General features: G+C 33.3%; 1 protein-coding gene across 7 annotated transcripts in view; it reads right to left on the reverse strand.

The window, feature by feature from the left end:
- PSPC1 (paraspeckle component 1) overlaps positions 1–23,404 on the reverse strand; it is a 133,508-nt gene that overhangs the window by 38,553 nt on the left and 71,551 nt on the right. The window contains exons 7-9 of one of the 7 annotated variants that reach the window (XM_081083590.1): positions 18,289–18,346; positions 13,759–13,928; positions 10,180–11,958 (exon numbers count right to left, since the gene is read on the reverse strand). The exons of 5 other annotated variants lie outside the window; for them this stretch is intronic. In XM_081083590.1, coding sequence (XP_080939716.1) covers positions 11,773–11,958; positions 13,759–13,928; positions 18,289–18,346 — 414 coding nt within the window. In that variant the 3' untranslated portion in view covers positions 10,180–11,772. Of the gene's footprint in view, positions 1–10,179; positions 11,959–13,758; positions 13,929–18,288; positions 18,347–23,404 lie in introns of those variants that run through there. One more of the 7 variants, XR_013995552.1, reaches the window with a different exon arrangement.

Below are 23,404 nucleotides of genomic sequence, written 5' to 3' on the forward strand. Positions count from 1 at the left end.
GTCCTAAGAATAACTATTACCAAAAGCTGTTTTCATTGGTCAGTTTGCTAAATTAAGAATGAAAGTTATAAGACATTATTGCAAACAACTAAAAAGGAAGGAAACAGAAGTGACAGTGTCATTACAATATTTAATATAATTATAAGAAGCAAATTAACGTAATTGGATATAGATGTTTTCTTTACTTTCTTTTCTTTTGCTTTGTCTCCTTTTATCCTTCTTCAACCCTGAATTTTACTGATGAGGAAATCAAGGTTTGAGGGATTTAGTAAATATCCCAAGACCAGACATTTAGTACATGACAGTAAAGTTACACTTAATACAGTTTTTTTCACCAGAAAGACATTGGCGATAATTACACATTGCCTTAGAAACAAGTTAAATAAGATGTCTTGTACCTCTTTGTAATCTGATAAATTCTTAGCATATTCCAATGAATTAAAGAAAATAAAGTTATTTTTATAATGGTGAGAAAAATGTAACTGGGTTCTCTCTATATACATTTTTAATAATTGTTTCAAGATATTATTTTTTAATAGAAGATAGACCAAAAAAAAGAAATTTTAAATTTCTTAGAAGCTAAGTTAAAGGGGGTAAAAAGCAACATATAAAATTAGTATATATATTCTATTAAATATACATATTTTATTTAACCAATATAGTCAAAGTATTGCTTCAATATGTAACCATGTTAAAATGAAAAGATATTTCACATTCATTTCTTCATACCAAAACATTTGCAACTGTGTATATTTTACACCTCTAATTCAAGTGATAAAATTTCTTCGATGCTTGTAGAGTTCATTAACTTTAGATGCACACACCCACATCGTTCCAAGTATGCTTACATTTGATAGCTGAATTTAAGTTAGTTACAGTTGCACTGGTCCTATTCCTAAGATTCAATAGCCATACATGGCCACCACACGGGATAACAATGCTCCCACAGTGCACTTACTGCATCCACTTATATCACCACAGCTTTGTTTTGCCAGCAGACTAAAGTAAACAGAGAATGCTGCCCATTTATCTCCTGAGAAAGGCAATTTCTAGTCCCCTTATCTAAAATAGCTGGTCCTTTTCTCTACCCTTTTGACATTAAGTTATTTCAACTGTTTGTCGCTCTTTGTCCCTGTAGATCTAGAACACATGTGCCACAGGGAGCTGAGGGTTGGTCTACTTTATGCATAGCTATATCCCAAGTGTTCAGACTGCAAGAAATTGTCTATATAGCAATTGTAGAAAACCAGTATTGAGCACTTCAAATGTTGCTAAAACTACTTTTGCCCACCCCTGTATTTGATATACATGATTCTTTTTTTATATATATACATGATTCTTATATGAACTATTAAAAAGAATGACTAGCCTTGACCAGCAGTTCAGTGGTTAGAGCATTAGCCCACACACATAAGGGTCTCCAGTTGGATTCTCAGTCAAGGGCAAATACCAGGGTTTTGGGTTCCTTCGCCGCCGCTAGTGTCACTTGCACATTCATGTTTCCCTCTCCTCTCTCTCTTTTCTCTCCTTTCCTCTCCTCTTTTCATTCCCTCTCTCTCTCTCTCTCTCCTTCCTTCTCCCTTCCATTCTCTAAAAATCAATGGGAAAAAATATCCTCCAGTGATGATTTAAAAAAAAAAAAAAGCATGATTAGAAACTGATTGTGACAAATAGCTTTCTTCCATATTGATCAATTGGGGAAAAAATCCAGATTGAGATCTGTATTTTTAATCAACCTATGGAATACTTCATAGGTCTGAAAGATCATAATATGACACACTATACTTTAATTTTACCTTACCTCTAACACTTGTAGCAAAAATACTAGGATGTAGATTAAACTTAATCTTCCTAAAATAAAAGCACATTATATTTATTTCAAGGCAGAAGCATCTGAATACGTATTTTTTATATTATACTTCTCACCCATCCCCAAATTTGGGGTATATAATTTTCCAAAAAGTTCTGATCTTCCTCTTACTAATATCTTAAAAGAATTAATGGCTCCAGGTATATATACAGATAAGAAACAAAAAAAAGGTCTTTTTAAATTTTCCTAATCATCATGCATAAATAGTGGCAATAGTTCACATATAAATTTAAAATTTTAATGTTCAGTAGGATAAAAGTCGGGCTATTATCACATAAAAATGTATGGGAGGAGGAAAAGCAAAGAGTATAAGGAAACCAGTCTAAATGAGAAACTCAAAACTCATCATATTTTTCTGCATTCATGTGCCTAAAAATAAAGTTAAGCACTAACTTCTGTAGAGATATAACAAACTCATTGTAGTAATAGGAGTTAACACATTGTATGCGGGAAGCGTATTTATACGTTTTACGTTGACTGGTAGTAGAGCGCGGGACACGTATTAATACGTTTTTTATAGACTAGTGGTAGAATGCAGGTAACGTATAAATACGTTTATTTTTATACTTTTTTATTGCTCTAAAGGGATGCTAACATGCAGATATACGAATTCCAAAGGACAAAATGTGGGTCTCTAACATATACAATGGTGAATTATGTATGTACTTCCAGGTATAACGGTAATCTATTCAACTGCGTAGAGTCATCCCTTCACACAATTCCAGTATTTGTCTGTTTAAAATTTAAGAAAAGTAATTCAGTATACATTTTATAGTAAATCACAAAAAGTTTCATTGAAAAGAAATATGTAAAACTAAAGTTATCGTAATTTTACTGAATGTTGCCATTTGCGCAAAAAATTAGCAAAAATGGCCCGCGCCACCTGTTAGCGCGCAATAGAAACTACCCGCAAACAATGTGTTAAAATAATTTCTTGATTGGAATAATTGAACAGAAAAATAAATCTACCAAGAACCTAGCTCATAAATTTTTTTAGTAGATAAAACTTCTTTACTCTGATTAGCCTTCATGAGAATTGCTCAGTTGGAAAATAGGTTAAGAAGCCCCTTAGGGTAAAGCCAACTCAAAGTCCTGGGCTAGAAGCAGCAAGGAATATTGATTCCTTAATTTCAAAAATGAGGGAGAGGTGAGTTGGTGCAAAGTTAAAAGATAAAAGGATTGATAAAATGCCTTCCTTGATCACAGATATACCCTCCCGAAGCCAAACACATTTCTACCTCACACAAAAAAATACAAAAAGCTTGGACAAGTGAACTTTCTGGGAAATTGAAAGCACACTAAGCTATGGTAGGCTTTGGGAAGCAGGATAGGCACACAGATGACATCTGGATTAAAATCCTATATAATAAAAGGCTAATATGAAAATCGACTGAACGGCAGAATGACCAGTCGCTATGATGCGCACTGACCACAAGGGGGCAGACGCTCAATGCAGGAGCTGCTCCCTGTTGGTCAGTTAGCCCCCACAGGGGGAGCAACGCTCAGCCAGAAGCCGGGCTCACAGCTGGTGAGCACAGCAGCAGTGGCAGGAGCCTCTCCCACCTCCGCTGCAGGTGGATGGTAAGGAGCAAGGGGTCCTGGACTACAAGAGCCCCGGACTGTGAGAGGGATGTCTGCCTGCCGGCTTAGGCACGGTCATGCCTAAGCCGGCAGGCAGACATCCCCTGAGGGGTCCCAGACTATGAGATGGCGCAGGACGAGCTGAGGGACTCCTCCCCCCATCCAGTGCACAAATCTTGTGCACCAGGCCTCTAGTTAGAAATAAGTATCTATACTTGCTTCTTATGTAGAGATATTCTTAGAAACATCTACCACAATGTTCTAGAAAATACCTACTGAGATAATTTAGCAGGCTGTAAACCAGATGACTTTCTTAAAAACTATAATATAAAAAAAATTTGGAAGAAACTACTTTCAATATAGCATCTAAGTACTTTAATATATTGCATAATTTAAAAGACATTGACTCACATCTGTATGTAATACAATCCTTATAAGGTCTGACAAGCAGCCTGTAACTTTTTACCATAAAACACACTTAATCCCCATTTATTGAACTCCTCAGAAGGCATTCCTTTCTAAAGTGATTAACAAAGATAAAATGGGTCAGGCCATCATTTAATCTATCAAAGTGGTATCATATTTTCCAGGATGGTAAGTTATAAACCCTTTATAAAATTTTCAAAATGCACTTTTTTATTACCTCTTGACTTGAATTATCTAAGCTTGTGAACACAAGAAAATCCTATTTCCACAAAGGCAATGATACTACCTAGTCAAAAGTCATGGAGTTTGTGCAATACTTGTTAGGTGGCAGTAGCTGGAAGAGTTGGGGTGGTGGGGGGGCTGTCTATGATTTGCCAGGAATCCTAGACAATGTCAAAGGAAGAACATTCAAACCTAGAGAATTTTTTCGAGTTATTTGAGACACTGTCGACAATTGCCAGGAAGCTAAATCTCAACAGATTAGGGTAATGCTCCAGAGAATGGCAGTTTTGCACCTTATTTTATACATGACAATAAAGAGAAGATGCAAGTGCAATACATGAAATACACTGATGATAGATTGGGGAGGTGGGAGAAAAAAAGCAGGGGATTGGATGAAAGGTAAAATGATAGACACATCTTTTACACAGATAGGTACAGAATAGTTAATAGTCAACAATTAATAACAATGAGAGGATTTATGGTCTCTGGCCTGGTGAACTGGTTGTATCCTGAGGAGTCTGAAAAAGGGGGAGTTACCTTGACATTCCAAAGGAATGTTATCCTGGATGCAAAACAATAGACAGGTTTTGTTAAGGTAAAGATAGACCTTTGTCTGGGAAGATTTTGCCTAGGACATGACAACCTGCCATAAACTGCTTTTAGTTTAAAAGTTTTAAATTCAGACCATCTTTTGTGGTTACCTTAGGTCAAGCATGTCAAACTCACGGCCCACAGGCCGCATGCAACCCATGAGAATTTTTGGGGCCCAACCAATATAACGGTATGTAAGAAACGTTTTAATAAAAATTTTGTAACTTAATTTTTACAATATTCTGTTATACATTAATTATTAATAACAAACTACAACGTTCACTAATGACTGATTACTGTAATTGTTTGCATTCATTTCCCTTACGCGCCTTATGTGCAGGCACACCATTTCTCTCCACTAATACCAGCAGTGAATCTTTTAGCAGCCAATTGCCACGTCATTAGTCTTGGACTGACTTGTTTGGTCTTTGCAACAGGAAATATTTCGCTTTCGAAGAACAAGAAAAATAGGTTTATTTGTATTACGCTTATTATTTTGTGCAGTTGTTCAGTGTCCAATAAGTTAGTGTATAAGAAAAAATATTAGTTTTTATTAAAATGTTCTATTATTTTAATGATTACTCATTTATTTAAGTCCTTTGTATTCAACATGTCTCTATCGAAATAAACCTAGGTTTCTATGAAAATTGAAGCTTTTGCTTATTTTTCAGCCTACATAAACTTAAACCTTATTTGGTCCGTGTTAGCCTTTGAGTTTGACATGCTTTCTTTAGGTCTCTGAGTTTGCAAGGCCGTTATGCAAGCATTCCCTGAACTTCTCAGATTAGCATGCGGCTCCATTTTGTCCATGACAGACAATATATCAGGATAGTCATTATGAAACAACAAAAATCAACCAACAAAAACATTGCCTATTTTGAGTAACACCAGAACAGAGGTTCTCAAAGTAATGTCCCTAAACCTAATATCAGTATCACCTGGGAACTTGTTAAAAATGTACATTTATTTAGCCCCCTTTGGGACCTGCTGAATGAGAAACTCCTGGGTAGAGCCCAGAAGTCTATTTTGTAATGAGCCCTCCAGAGAATTCTGAGAGAACAAACAAGTTAGAGAACAGGGATTTTGTTCTCCCACTGCTTTTATATCAGCTCTAGAAAAGGATCCATTCACACAATAGGACCCCTTGGTAAATGCTAGTACAATCCATAAATGCATGAAGTGGCGTTCTGAGTGGCATGGCTCCCCAAAAAACTCTACATGGCTGAGAAAGTATCACTTTGTACACAATTACTCCAACTATTATGTTCAATTTGCTCAACTGTTGGCTCCACAGTGATCCTAATGTTTAAAATATTCTAACCAAGTCCAAGAACATGTAAATATTCTAACCAAATTAAAGCATTAACATTATAATCACTCAGGAAGTCACTACTGCCTCCAAAACTAAAAAGGTTAGAAACTATTAAAAGAATCACTTCGTGTGAGATGTACTTTTTCTCATTACATTAAAAAAGATATTTAAAAAAAAAAAAAAAAAAAAAAAGATATGTAGCCCTGGCCGGCTTGGCTCAGTGGATAGAGCGTCAGCCTGCAGATTGAAGGGTCCCAGGTTCAATTCTGGCCAAGGGCACAAGCCTGGGTTGTGGGCTTGATCCCCAGTGAGGGCGTGCAGGAGGCAGCCGATCAATGATTCTCTCTCATAATTGATGTTTCTATCTCTCTCTCTCCTTCTCCCTTCCTCTCTGAAATCAATAAAGAAATATATATTTTTTTAAAAAGATATGTAAATCTAACCAATGTCTCACATATACCAATTGACATTATCTAATAATCTGCATATGCCCTGGGTGGAAATTATTCTGGCAAAATATACAATGAAATAAAATGTTCTCTATTTTCACATATGATAATATGGATAATTTTTAAAAAATAAACCTAATTAGGCACAGAAAATGTTACTCATCGTGATAAGGACTGTTTACACAGTTCTTTTAAAACCCAAAAACATACTTAAAAATCTCAGATTTGCCGAAGCCGGTTTGGCTCAGTGGATAGAGCGTCGGCCTGCGGACTGAAAGGTCCCGGGTTCGATTCCGGTCAAGGGCATGTACCTGGGTTGCGGGCACATCCCCAGTGGGGAGTGTGCAGGAGGCAGCTGATCGATGTTTCTCTCATCGATGTTTCTGACTCTCTATCTCTCTCCCTTCCTCTCTGTAAAAAATCAATAAAATATATATATATATATATTTTTTTTTTTAAAAATATATTTTATTGATTTTTTACAGAGAGGAAGGGAGAGAGATAGAGAGTCAGAAACATCGATGAGAGAGAAACATCGATCAGCTGCCTCCTGCACATCTCCCACCGGGGACATGCCCGCAACCCAAGTACATGCCCTTGACCGGAATCGAACCTGGGACCTTTCTGTCCGCAGGCCGACGCTCTATCCACCGAGCCAAACCGGTTTCGGCAATAAAATATATTTAAAAAAAAAAAAATCTCAGATTTACAAAAGTCCATCTGAGTGACAATTTACATAAAAGATAAAACAAGGAAGACTATGTCTTAGAGATCCAGTCATAGATATAACATAAAACATAGTAAACCACTGTGGCTATTCATTTAAGAGTCTGATATTACCTTAAATACATATATTTTCTACCTTAAATTGAGATGTATAATAAAAATGTGAAGTTTGAATCTATACTGACAACTTCAGAGCTAGAAACTAATTTTAGTATAAATATCAATTCAAAATCTTCAACACTACAGATGACACACTTACTTATACAGAGCATTTAAGAAGTATATGGTCCACTTACATTACTATTGACCTTTGTACTTAATACAAAAACATTTAACTATATTTTTTTAAAAATAAGGAAAATTGAATAGAAAAACGTCATATATTCAAACTAATTACACTTCTTTTTTTTACCTAAGCCTACTATTTTGAGTCTTAATTTTGAGAGAGAAGTGCCTTACATGAAATTTAGGTGACTGTATTTTATGAAAAAGAACTGAGATTTTATTTACATGCATAAGCAGAATACCATCTCTTCTAAAATTCAATGCTTTAACTCAGAGACAAATTAAACAGTAATGTTAACTTAAGATTTTTAAATGAACATAGTCAACAAAATATAGTATCTGTTGCAGAGGAAAGAGGTGCTGGTATATAGTAATTTGAGCAATAAAACAATATACTCGAAAAAAAAATTTTTTAAATGGGAATTATGATCTTCAGCTAAATTACTTTAAGGAATGAAGTATCCTCCACCTAGAATATATAGGCTTGTCTTATTGACAAGGAAAATTAAATATCATAAACAAAGAAAGTAGAGACTGCTAATTCTACCAGGTGAATAAAAATATAATCGAATAATGCCCGGCCAGCTTGGCACAGGGGCTGAGCGTGGACCTATGAACCAGAACATCACGGTTCAATTCCCAGTCAGGGCATAGGCCAAGGTTGCAGGCTCAATCCCCAGTGTGGGGCATGCAAGAAACAGTGGATCAATGACTCTCTCTAATCATTGATGCTTTTATATCTCTCTCTCTCTCCCTTCCTCTCTGAAATAAAAATATATTTAAAAAATACATATATATAATTGAATAAGAAGTTTCAACCAAAAGGAAGCCCTAGATATTTATAATCTAAACATGCTTTTATAGAGAAAGACAGGTGGTCAAAAAATATTCCCAAAATAACATAGCACTCTGATTGGGCCTTTAAATATTTACTCTTTTAAGATTCAAATGTCAACAATTAATACTGTTATAAGTAATCAAAGAAACAAATAAAAAATTAAGTATTTTCCCCACATTTAGAAGACAGTGCTTTTGACAAAAAAAGGGCTAGTAAAGTATATAATACATAAAATGCATATTTTAAAGATCAGATATTATAAAAATCATGGAATTCTTTACTATTTCCCCAGAGTGACATTCCATAAATTGTATGACCACATTCAATTGGGAAACTGTATGCATACTTCATTTTACACAACTGGAAAAACAATATGTAAAATGAGCACATTAAAATTATTTTTTAAATTTAGCAATAAAAGATAGTGCAAAGAAAATACTGTTCTTGTTATGTATAAAAGTACTGTTTTAAAGGTTTAAGCGTACATTTGATCACATTATTTCATAAAATATTTCCTTTCAATCACACATTTATGTTCTTTTTCTCATTCAGAATCTAAGTTGTAATTATCAACCTAACCCTCATTTTCAATTAGTTAACTACTGATTATTCACAGTAACATTTAGCAATTATAGACTTTAAACATAAACACCAAGTTACTGAAATATTCAAGTATGCTTCTGATTAAAACATGAAGGTGTTTCAATTAGTATTTGAGAAACAAGATTTCAGCTACTGTCCTTATTGATAATTTCTATTAAATCACAATTCCAACTAAACAATAATTTCTTCCCTAATATTACTGATATTGTAGAGTTTAAAAAAACAAATATTTAATCTGTTCCACTGAACACTCAGCACTTATTTAAATAGAAAAATCCAAAAACTCAAGGAAGAATAATCAATTAAGCTTTATGAAATATAAGTAAACAGAGTCCTTCAAATAAAAACTGTATCTCTCAAGAAAATTAATGCATTTATTTTCAAAATAAACAAAAACAGGGAAATCCTGAGAAAATACATTGCTGAAATAAAGCAATTAGAAAAATGAGTGTTCCTTTATTTTGTGCATATTAATTACACATTAACAGTATATAAAATCTAAATCCTGCAGGCTTTAAACCCAGTGTTTCAAATCATGGCACAAAACATAATACTGTGATATTATAATACTAAAATTGTTTCATATTACCATTTTACGGAAATAATTATGGTAGCATATATGAACAAACTTACATTTATTTTTATATCTACCACTTTTAAGCAAATACCATTGAAATATATTCACTGGTATACTAATTCACAAGAAAAATATTGACTGATCCATCCATAGGTTAACTCTACGGGAACACTAAAAACTGAATAGCTAGGAGTTCACAGATGCTCCACTTGACTGTCTCCCAGAAGCTGACTGTTCCCAGGGTAAACTTGGTTAAATACTGGAACAAGGATTTTCTTGATGCAGGGAAAAAGCTGTGCAGAACTCTTTTCTTGGAGCCAGAGCTGAGCCGGACACTAGAATGTTCAGCAGATTTGCACGTCTTTGTGCACTGGCTTTCAAATGTTCTTGAATGAATCTTATAGAATTCCACAGCCTTGGCCAAAGATAGCTTGGTATTAACATCAAAGGATAAAGTTTTCCCCAATATCAATTCTGCTTTGAAACAAAATACAAAGCTAAAAATTACTTAAGAATTTTATATATATATATATATATATATATATATATATATATATATATATATATAACATGTTGGGAAAGGTATGAGGTGCAATATATATTACTTTAAAATTATAGCTAATGTTTAAACTCCTCACACTGCAATTAATATACAAATTAAAACAAATCCCACTCCCTGCTAATATATATTCATGGAAAACAGCAATGAGAATAATCTTTATTATTTTACAATCTCCATGACTGCCAAAAACAAAAGCCTGTATTGGTGCAAATTTTAGAAAACAATTCCACCCACACTGTTGTATCTAAAAAATAGTACATAAGAACATTTTAACTGGCACAAAAGAAGTTATCTCAGTTACACTTCATACCCAACTGTGTTTATGCAAGATTTTAAATTAACCAAATTTATTTCTTTCCAAAGTATGCCCTCCAGCAAAAACAGAAACTATGCAAAAATAAAAGGTATTTACATGCTGTTCATTTTATACTAGTGCATTATTCTTCCAAAAGAAATGCTAAAGCATGATATAGTAACACTGAAAAGTTATGAGTAAAAAATATGCTGTGATCAATGGCTAATGTGTCAGATTTGCAGTTTAATTTAAAGATATGTTCCTTACATGCAATTTTAAAACAAGCATGGCGAAAACACAAAATTTTAAACACAGCAAAGGCTTTCTTTTGGAATAAAAATTATAATGTCATAAAATGTTTTCCCCTAGTATTGAAAATCAAAATTCAAATTACATATCCAATAATAGAGAGATGTATTATGATTCCAATGACTCTAGCCATTCTCAAGTTAATTCTGTTTTTTAAAATTAAACTTGTATTCCTTGGAGACAAACACACCTAGCCCGTCAGACAAATTTTAATGGAGATTTACCAACTCTAGGAAAATATTTACAACACTGCAGAGTCAACCATCTTTAATACTTTTAGAAACTAACCTTCTCAAGAAATGTCTTATTTCTTATAAATCACACAGTAAATCCTCATTTAGTATACAATCTAACAGTATTGTTTAATTTTAAAGAAAATTTAAAGGGTAAGATCTAGATAATGACATCAAATGGGAGGAAAGATAAAAAATGAAAAATACACAAACATTATATCATAAGCAAAAGAGATTTGCCTTCAAACAGGTTTTTTTCCAAGATTGAAAAGATTTATTTGAAAAAATCAGCACAGGACAAAGGTATCCTTAAGATTCCTCTTGGAATATCTGAATATTCAGATTCTATATGAAATCTGACAGCAACTCTAGTTTCACAGAACATGAATGGTTTACACAAATGTAAACTCCCAGGCCAGACCCCTTATTAACATTACCTTTCACTAGCTGCTATCTTCAGTGCTACTTGCACAAACTAAAAAGCAGGAAATCCATTTCATTTTTAAATGGCTGGGATTAGTTAAAGCAACCAAAGTATTACTGTTACAGCCAAGTTTAGCAAAACTGTAAGAGAATACCAGTAATAACATTTGTAAATTATCCAAAATGATTTCTTTATTGAAGTAACTACATAGATTTCAACAGTACTATGGGATATTTATATTTAGCTAAAGTCACAAACACATTTTAACATTCACAATGATGAGCATCAGCATTACCATTCTAATCTACAAAGCTCATGAATAAAGAAAAATACAAAAACCTCGTTTTACAAAGAAATACTTCAACATCTGCATACATTAACAATAAAACCATTCTTCCAAGGTTACAGGTTAAGTGTAAAGGCATACCACTGAATTTTTTTTTTTCTCTAAATAGGAATGAAAGAATGTTTAATATCTACGACGCTTATTAGGGCCTTCAAAGTTGCCTGCTTGGCTTCCTCTACCAAAACCACCAGGACCACCACTAACAGGACCTACACCACTCATGGGTGCTTGAGAGGTTTCAGAACCTGTTCTACTACCCATAGGTGATCCCATCTGTGATGGTGGTCCTTGGGGAAATCTATCATTGTGCTAGAATACAACACAATAAATATGAAGTCCATTTGGAACACGCCAAATATAAGTGACAAGAAAAATTGGCAAAATCCCAAGTAGTGGTGTCATGAAGTTCAGCAGAAAGTCCAGCAGAATCAGGATCACACATAGAAGGAAGAAAGGAGCAATTTAATTAGTTACTATGTTTAAAAAAACAAAACATCTGAAGAGTTACATACTGCTATATAATGCCCCAATTTCATGAAGAACAAACTGATTTTAATGGAGCAAATGCCATCCTAAAAACCTCTTATCAATATTACAGTACTATTCTGGTACATTTTTTTAAAAAAAAGTTTATATTGCATGTAACTATGGTGCATAAAAAATACTTTTTAAAAAAAAACAGCAGAGATAAAACTGAGGAGTAGCATCATATTCAGAAAGTAAAAAGTTATGAAATCTTTTGAGATGTTTTTTGCAAAGACTACTATTGAGAAAAAAGTTTTTTAAAATCAACAATTTATTGGACATTTGAATCATTATAGTTAGAAAAATTTCACAGTAATAACCACATATATTAATTTCAAAAGTTGAACAGACTCAAAACTCCAGTGTGAAAAAGACCAAAGACAATATTTAAATAAAGTATACAATTTCAGAGGAAGGGGTGGAAAAATTGGCCACTTATAGCGCTTCAAAATTACTACTAATGATTATGTTGCTACACAAAAATTTAAACAAGGTGTTGCAAGTTTTTACTAGCTTTCAAACATTTTACTCTAAAATAAAGCCTTCCACTGAAGTTAACAAATACACTAATTACATTAAACGCCATCCATTCATAGAAGATATGACAGCACTGCCTCTTTATCTCCCTTTACACTCATTTTAAAAAACACTGCTAGTATGTCTAATTTCTCCAAATTCATAAAAGATAGCATTTAAAGTAAATAAATTTTAAAATGGTAAAATACTGCATCCACCAATTCTAAGACACACATCCACTTTTAACACCTCTGAGACCAGGAAGGAGTTACAGCTGATGGCATGTCTGAGTTTAATTTGCAGTGCTTTTTCTTTCTTAGCAGCAATGGCGACTTAAGATTTTTGTAGTGGTTTTAAAACTAAATTTCCTTTTCAAAATATACGGTCAACCAATTTTCCATTTCTAAATGGTACTTAGAACAACCATGAGCAAAAAATAAATGAGAAAATGTTTAATATAAAGCCTCATTTAAACAGTGATAGACTTTGAGGGAAATGAAACAGATATTAAGTCTTGCTACTGATATTCAAATGTAAGAATTACTACTGAAAAACATTTTTATAATAATGCACACAAAGATATCTTCACACTCTCAAACCAAGACATAAAACTGTCTACTTTTAACTTAGTAACACATGTAATTAGTAATTCTACAATGTAAGTTTAAAATTTTAAACTTATGTTTACAAAAAACTGTTTTCACACGTATTGGAGTTTTGTCCCCCACCAAAGGTAAGGAGTCCACACAGGAAAAAAACACAATCATAAAGTACTTGAATGCTGGTAAGAGGTGGATACAAATTGAAAGCACTGTAAAAGCAAATGTAACATATGTGTTTGCTACATACCTAAGTACAAAGCATGCCATGGGTGGTAATCAAAACTCTCTCAAGATACTTAAAAATTGCCTCATAATCAACATATAACTTCACAAGATTGCTTTTTCTTCATTGCATATTAATATTTACTGCCAAAACAAATGCTAAATTATCTTAAGTGTGAAGTTACCTTTGGAGCATAAGTATATATTATTGAATATAATCAAAATAATGTTTCTGATACATTACCACTGCTCCATTATCTGGCATCATTGGAGTTCCCATATTTGCAGCTCCTTCTGGTCCCATGGCAGGACCAGGACCCATTGGTGGGCCAGGTATAGTTCCTCTGTTGTTCATATTCATACCCATCATTGGAGGAGGACCTTGGTTACCAGCAGGTGCTGGGCTAAACCCATCTACGCAAAACAATCTATACTTAGAGCTGTCCTATCTTAGTTCAATAAACATTAAAAATGTAACAACACTTAGGCAATGTATATAGATGACATCATCAAAATCATTTTCCTTCTCTGAGAATGGGATTCTCAGCTAACTACTCTGTAACACAGTGTTACCTACACTAATAGAATTTTTTCATTCTAAAAACAAAAGTATATAAAACATATGAGACAACTATCAATTACTTAAGGACATTTGAAACTGTAAAAGCTTAATAATTTTAAAATGAAGTCAGTATGATTTCTATGGTTTGCTTTTTAACCAAATACTCCCTTTACATGGTAGCTAAACTCTACCAGTTCAAATGAAAAGTAGATTAGCACTTTGAAAACCATTTAATATTTTTAGTCATGACTAAAAATGTTATGTAAATTGCATTAAGTTGTGAGAGAATCCATTCCCTTCAATATATTATGTTCACTATAACTAACTAACTAGTTAATGAACATCTCCAAAAAGTATAAGGTACTGTTTTTTAACTTTATGTAGAAATATGTGATCTAAACAAACAAACTGAAATGATTCTCAACATGACAAAGCTTACTTTTAAAAGCCACTGCAACCAAATACAGATATAATATTATTACATTAGCTTTTTAAATTTTTTAACACACTGAAATTCTGCAAATGGGAACAAACTCTTTCATAAGAAAGTCGAAAACTACAATAGTGTTTGAGCTATAATACCACATTTATAAGGTCCTCAAACACAGCATTTTTAGGTACCTTCCACAATTTTTTTTAAATTTTTAAAGTACTGATATATTTGTTTATCACTAAAAATTCATAATAAAGATTGTCTCAGCCTGGCTGTGATGGATTAAGTGTCATCTCAAGTACCAAGAAATCCAGGGTTAGCTTCCCAGTTAGGGCACATGTCCTGGTGGGTTCAATGCCCAGTAGGGGGCATGCAGGAGGCAGCCAATCAATGAGTCTCTCTCTCATTGATGTTTATATATATTTATCTCTCTCTCCCTCTCTTGAAATCAATAAAAATATTTTTTTTAATTTTAAAAAATTGACTTTAACTTTGAGTTTTCTTCTACTATTTCATTATGTAGGTCAATTTTATAACATCCTGAATTCAGTTTCTCAAAAACACATTATAACATGAGTTGAAGTTTTCATTAAAACCAACAACTCTAAATGGCTAAGCACAAGGAACAGCTGCGAGAGAAAAGTCTTATTCCTTTATCTGTCCCTGACAACACACTATTGCTCTTTCTGAACCCAATCTTCAGGAATCTACCAACTTCATAGGGAAGGAATTATTTCCTTAATCCATAAATAGTCTTCCTGATAAATTGATAACTAAGAAATTTATATTCCTTAGCACAATTATAAACAAAAAATTTTACTAAACTTCCAATACATCACTCACAATGGAAATGAAAAAGAGTGAAGACATGAATCTGGGAGGAATCAATCTGACCTCAACTTTTGCAAAAACAACAGGTCATAGATTAGGGTGGGTTTTTTTTAATAGAACAGAATTGTTACATCTAATTTATGAGATTCAAATATAACTATGCTACTATAGGTATAGTAAAATAACTAAAAAATAATATTTCCAACTATCAATAGTTGAATTGTTTTATTTTTAGCAATCACGTCTTCTACCACACATCTGTAATTAAACTGAATTTAACAAAATCTAAGCCCTGGCCAGTGTACTAGAAACTCTGTTGGAGTATCGTCCCGTGCACCTAAGGGTCTTGGGCTCGATTCCAGATCAGGGCACACATCTAGGTTGCAGGTTTGATCCCTGATCAGGGCACATGCTGGGAGCAGCCTATGGATGTTTCTTTCCAACATAAATGTCTCTCTCTCTCTCAAATCAGTTTTGTAAAAACTACATAGAGTACATATTCAAAAAATAAAAAATCTAAGACTCTGGCCAGTTAGCTCAGTTGGTTAGAGCATCAGCCCAATATGCCAAGGCTATGGGTTCAATCCCCAGTCGGGGCACATACAAGAATTAATGAATGAATGAATGCATAACTAAGTGGAACAACAACCAGTTTCTTTCTCTTTCTCGCTTTCTCTTCCTCTTCCTTCCTCTCTCTCTCTCTCTCTCTCTCTCTCAACTTTCAAAAAAATAAAATTAAAAAAAATTTAAAGATCTAAGAAATGTTAGAATTATCTGATCCCATGAAAACCAGTTTTATAACATATTTTCCACTTAGTATGTACACTGGTAAACACACCAGAAAAATCTATTGACACATTCCATCAATGTAACTTGACAGGATGTGAACTGACACCAGCAACAAAACTATATAATGATACATAACCCAGTAAATCATTAGGATAAAGTGTCATGTTAAATAAAATGTAAAGAGGAGAAAATTACATGGATTAGACTTCAGGAAGTTGAGTAAATGCTCAAATGTAAATATGGTTCTCTGGTAAATAAAATGCCATAAAATTTGTGATTCTCTTAAATTCCTAACTAAATAAGGAATCTAAATGCACAGTTTCATATTTCTTCTGATAAAGTTGCTAACCGAACAGTCAGAATGTTTTTGTGTCCTTGGCAACATCAGATATACTTCAAGTTTGGTTATGATATTGACAATCTAATAATTAAAATGGCATTTCAAACTGCCTACAATCCATAAAATCACACTTATATTCTTAAAACCACCTGGACCAACCCACAATTTACTTTGAAATAGACATAAATACTGAACTACTTGTACTTATTATATATATATAACTGTGTTTCGTAATTTACAATTAATTTACTCTGATTACTTTGTGTATCGATTGTATTAACTCCCAATGAAGTTCATTATGGGTAAGGGCAATGTTTCATGCTTACTTTGCATGCCAGAGATTCTCAGTTACTACTTTAGTAAGTAAGAAAAGTAACAAAGTGAACAGCAATAAACGATTTTAGATCATCTAATTGGCAGTGGCAGAGAAACTGCCATGAGAGGGAGAAAGGAAGCCGATAATGGAAAATACTTATATCACACATTAGAGGCTTTAAGATTTTATTCCATATACTACGTAATCTAAGTACAATTTGGATTTGTTCAGTGGGTGTGCATGTTATGCATATTGAAATGTTAAGGTAATATAATTTTTACAACCATATGTACCTGCGTGTTATGTAAAGATTTATGTAACTTTTAAATGCGTAACACTTCCAAGTTAACATGAAAAACTTCCACACTTACTTTTCCCTAGCTTATGTACTCAGTGCTATTTCCCTAAAAACATAGTTATAAGCCTATAAGTTATTAACATAGGTATTTTCTTAAAAACTTTACATCAACTCTTGCCCTGGCCGGTGTGGCTCAGTTGGTTGAGTGTTGACCCGTCAGGGCACATGCCAGGGCTAAGGGCTTGATCCCCAGTAGGTTGCATACAAGAGGCAGCCAGTAAATGTTTCTCACATGGATGTTTCTCTCTTTTCCTCTCTCTCTAACATCAATAAAAACATAATTTAAAACACACACATACACACAACTATATCAACTCTAAAGTTATATATTAACCTAAATGTGTAAGACATCTCATTTCCTTCACAGTCATAAATGTCTCCACAGAGCATGTTTCTGTGCACAATACTGTAGGTTACGGCAAAATATTAAACACTTAGTAAAATAAAAATAGCTACACAACACAAAAGTTACACAAAAGGTTACCTTAAAATAGAAATTTCTAAAATACTCCCCAAAAGTTTAGATACTCTACAACTCAAAAACTACCAAATTTCCAAAGTAAAAAGGTTAAAGACGTGAAATTTGATTTTTGAAATATTATACCATGCAATTAACTGAACAAGTTTCATATTGTATCAAAACCTTGTTATAGGTATTTTTCATTAAGTCTATTAAAAGATAATACAGCCCAACTGGTGTGCTGCACTGGTTAAGCGTCGACCCATGAACCAAGAGGTAGGTAGGTCACTGGTTAGATTCCAGGTCAGGGCACGTGCCCAAGTTGCTGCTTGATCCCCACTAAGGGGTGTGTAGGAGGCAGCCAATTGATGTTTCTCTTTTCAATGTTTCCATCTTTCTATCCCTCTCCCTTCCTCTCTAAAAAAAATATAAAAACATATTTAATAAACAAACAAAAGATACTGCCTATTTTAGCTTTCAAATAAACAAAATGAAAAAATTCTCCCTAGGCATATATTTTTAAATATACTTATATCTTTTAATTTCATAAATGTAATAGATTTCATCATTAAAATGTTGATTCCAAACTTCAGTTTGTTACTGACATGTAGATACCACAAATAGCATATACCGTTGCCCAAAGAATTACAAATAAGTTATAGAAGCCTTTGCTTCCAATCCCTACCTCCCATGTTTATTGCTCCACGGGGACCCATATCACCCATTCTCATTTCCTGTTCTCTCTGTAAGTAAACATAGTTATCACAGTCAACCTATCGATCTTATCACATTTCCCATCTAAATCAAAAAGAAAAGAATAAATTGGGACAGCACTTTCCATTAAAGAATGTTAATTTTCCAACACCTCTTACTTAATAAGAGCACTGAAAAGAAACTTCAGTCTCCCAGGCTTAACATACTACAATGTTTAAAGCACCCAGTTTATAATGCTAGATTATAAATAAGTCAGATTACATGAAATTTACCAGAGAATATTTTTAATGTTTTATTCCATAGATCAAAGACACATGTCTAGATTTTTTTTTTAAATCTTGTAATAATAACCCCCAGGGCCAATTATTTTTTCCTCCCAGATCACGAAAGTCTTCAAACAGAAATGACTGTTACCACTTTTATATTCAAACACATTCATACATACAATACAAACAGCTGTGGGACACTAAGCTAAAAACAGTTATAGATTATTTTCACTTCTGAAATACTGGAATTCATCCTTGCCTTTTTATTCAAGTATTCAAGCATTATTTTACCCAAGACCAATATAATACAGGGTTACCATAAAAGTCTCCACAAAACACAAGCAATTATTGAGTACTCAATGTAACACTCCCTTCCTTCATTAGAACAGTGTTTTTATTTGGAAACCTAAATAAAAGTGGTATTGCACAGTTGGCAAGTTATGAAACAAAATGCTCTTGAGGTGAACACAAAAGGTCATATAAATGTATAAAATATGTAAAACATACTACATTTGGCGAAATAACTCAACATATAATTGCAATTTGCACTATTATTTGATCATCTTTTTCAATATTAGACAAATGTGTTAAATATAGTGATCCTAGAAAACATGCTTAGACAAAAGTAACAATGTCTGAATCTAAACAAAGCATAATTTTTCTACTTTTAAAATTAATTTTAGCCCTGTGCATCAACCTATGAACCAGGAGATCATAGTTCTATTCCCAGTCAGGATATATGCCCAGGTTGTGGGCTCGATCCCCAGTACTGGGCATGCAGGAGGCTGCCGATCAATGTGTCTCTCATATCAATGTTTCTATCTTTCCCTCTCTCTTCCACTCTACCTAAAAATCAATAGAAATATATCCTTGGGTGAGGATTAAAAACAGGGGTTCAATTTGCATTTTTACTTTTATATTTGACTTAACTACGAAGATTAGAAATGCAGTTTAGAGAAGGTAATTATTATAGTCTCACTGCTTGAAGCTTCAATTTTCAAATCCCCCTTATATACCCTAACACCCTAATTCGATGCCTATGATTCACTGGTGGGGTTAAGGTGTAGAGACTACCATTTCTATTATCTTTTTATAACTTCAGCTTTACCTATAGCTATCACTTTCTGAAATAACATGTTTAGCTTTATTATTCACAAAGTACTTTTAAAAAATATTCTTAAATTGTTCTATTATTCCATTTTCTTAGTTAACACAATTTTGTGAAAATCATATTAACACAGTGAAGAGATCTATGGTTTTAAGTCAATTATGCAACAGTGGCATTAACATTCCCTTCCTGATGCTCCAATTCTAAAATATATTTCTATAAATAATATAATAAAAACCTTACAATAATCCACGTTAACGTAGCAATATCACTGGTAAAATACCAATTTATATTGTAAAGTATAGCATGTTTCACTAAACACACATACATTCAATTTATTAGTGTTGAGATTTCCTTAAAGAGTATAATTTAGTGTTTTTATATAGCTTCACTCATAATTTTAAAAAAGATAGTATGGCCTTAACTGGTTTGGCTCAGTGGATAGAGTGTCAGCCTGCGGACTCAAGGGTCCCAGGTTCAATTCCGTTTAAGGGCATGTACCTTGGTTGCGAGCACATCCCCAGTAGGGAGTGTGCAGGAGGCAGCTGATCTATGTGATGTTTCTAACTCTCTATCCCTCTCCCTTAAAAAAATAAATAAATAAATTAAAATAAATAAATAAGACAGTATAATTAGATGACAGATCATTTTTTAAACCATTTTAGAATGAGCAGTTTTCAGGTTCCTAGTAATGTCGTAAGGTTACTGTTTCTTTCTATAAATCCACTGCTATATACTTGTAGTAAAATGAAAGAGGCAGAGATGTAATCAAAGGAAATTAAGACAGTAAATTTCATTATAACTTAATATATCAATAAGGAGAATCACTTGAATAAGTTCACTATAACTGTGTACCCACTCAAGAAGCAATACATATAGAAGCAATTCACTTCTATAAATTATTCTTATATATTTCAAATTAGAACTGGCTCACAGTATGTGTGACATTTTTATAATATAAATTTTAATAATGCTTCATTACTTTAGCATAAATTAAGAGTTGTGGTTTAACAGGAGACAACCAATATGTAAAGAAAACCTCAAATGACTACTACAGTGCAATAAAGCTATGAAAATTGTTTTTAATTAATTCAATTAAACTCATAGCAACCCTGTAAGTACGTTTATTGTTATCCTATTTTAGAGATCTTTAAAACTGAGGCATAGAACTTTTAAATAACTTATCAAGGTCATACATACATATAGAAAGTGGTTAAGCTGATCTATAAAATTTTGCCAAAACAGAGTTCATGAAATTTTTCACTTTCATAAGACACCTTCATTTTTAAAGAATTCCAATAAAAACTAACAAAAGACACAATTTTCTTAGTTTATTCTTACAATGTTTATAAGAAGGTATGCTGTCTATTAAGAGTTATGCATAGGTATCCCTGAAAGCTTATCACTGAAGAAAGCTTAAATTAACATATTACCAACAAATCAAGCAAAGTATGACTGATTTTCAGAAGAATATATCAAAGCAACATTTCATTCAAATAGCAATTCTTGAAGTACTCAGAGTCCCCACACCATTTCATGAAGTGCACAGATTCAAAACTGTTTCATGATTTATTAACACTAGAACATAGTTATAATGTTATGATCTATTCGGGCTTTTCACTCTATCGACATTTGTGGATAGTGCAAAAGCAATTGTGGGCAAAAATCCAGTTTTTCTGAGCAAAAATCGAAGCATTTGTATTCAATTTTTACTAGAAATCATTGTATTCTTCACATGCATACAATAGCAGCTTAAATTTTTAATTATGATACCTGGATGAAGCAATAAAAATTATTGTTTATTAAATCACTATCCTTGGATACATATCTTTTTAATATTCTATCCAACACAGGATATATACATTAAAGCATGTCTGCTGCATTATGAAGTATGGTGATTGTTTCAAGAAAAACAATTACTGTGATTGAGTTAGAAGCTGAATGAAACCCTTTTGGCTTGTAACAAGAATTTTTCCTGAGACAGCATTAGACAGGCAAATTTTTGCAGACATTTTAAGATGACATCAGTTTTGGTATTAAGATGTGGTTTTTAATTTTGTATAATAAAATACATTAAAATCTGAAATATTTGTGTAACTTGATAAACCAGTATTTTTCCAATGTTGGGTACATGACATTACAAAACGTGCCTGGGTAAGAGAGCCATTCAAAGTTCAAAGTAGACCAAGGGATTGTAATGGAAATTAATGCCTATCAAGTTTTACTATAGTATCAAACAAGCATATCCACAATTACCAGAAAAGGTTAAAACTCATCTCCAGTGTGAATTCAGATATTTTTCATGTACTTTAACCGAGAGCATTTTGCAATCGATGGAATGCAGAAGAAAATATGGGGAGCCAGCCATTTTCCATAAAGGCAAACATTAAATAAATTACAACACAGTAAAACAATACCGCTCTTCCTACTACATTACAGTTGAGCATTAAAGAAGTTTGGGGGAAAAAAAAAAAAAAAAAAATATATATATATATATATATATATATATATATATATATATATATATATAAATAAAATAAGGCCATTCTTCCCACTAAAACCCTTCCCTCCCCTCCCCTGCCCCCCACACAAAGTTCTCCTAAATTTCTAATATGGTAAACACTGATATAACCTAAACAACAGCTCTTTGGGGTCCTAATTTTTAATAGTCTATAAATAGGACTTCAAAACCAAAAACTTTGAAAACCATAAAAATAGCAGAAAATTTGCACTAATGTAAATTAATTAAAGCAATATACCCTAAAAGTGCAGCATCTGACGTTATTTTGTGTAATGTAAGGATTTTTTTCCTTTAATACTAAAGATATCAATCTGTGGTTTTAAACATATTATATTTATTTTTCTAGGTAACCTAACTTAAAGGTTTTACATGGTACAAAAATAAAGCTAAAATTATGTATAACCCTTGACAGTGTGCACAGTGGTTGGAGCATTGGCAGTTCGATTCGAGGTCAAGGGCACGTGCCTGTGTTGTGGGTTTGCAACCTGTCCCCTGGTTGGGGCATGTGCATGTACAGGAGGCAACCAGTCGAATACTAGTCAGGGCATATACCCAGGTTGGGGACTCTCTCACATTGAGATTTCTTTCTCTCTATCTCTTTCTCTCGCTTTCTCTCCTCTCTCTCTCTCTCTCTCTCTCTCTCTCTCTCTCTCCCTCCCTCCCTCCCTCCCTCCCTGCCTCCCTCCCTCCATTCCTCTCTCTAAAAAACCAATAATAAGGAAAAGGAACTGTAAAACAAGAGTGAATATTTTTTTAAAAAGTTTATCTAACACAGTGATCAACCTAAATTCTTATTTGGATTCAATAAGCCACAATCATTTCTCTACTTTAATTTATAAAGACATCTCTATATGTCCCTAAAAAGATTCTATGGATTGTCTAGGGATCATCATGAGCCATTTAGATTCCATGTCTTTTTTTAAAAAGATATATTTTTATTGATTTCAGAGAGGAAGGGAGAGAGATAGAAACATCATTGATGAGAGAGAATCATGGATCAGCTGCCTCCTGCACGTCCCCCAGTAGGGATCGAGACCACGACCCAGGCATGTGCCTCTGACCGGAATCAAACCCAGGACCCTTCGGTCCGCAGGCCAATGCTCTATCCACTGAGCCAAACCGGCCAGGGCTAGATTCCCTGTCTTGATAAGGAAAATGCTAAAAATCCTGTTATAAAAATACTGATATAGAG

The sequence above is a fragment of the Myotis nattereri genome (genome assembly GCF_964212035.1).
Source record: "Myotis nattereri genome assembly, chromosome: 2".
Lineage (NCBI taxonomy): Eukaryota > Metazoa > Chordata > Mammalia > Chiroptera > Vespertilionidae > Myotis > Myotis nattereri.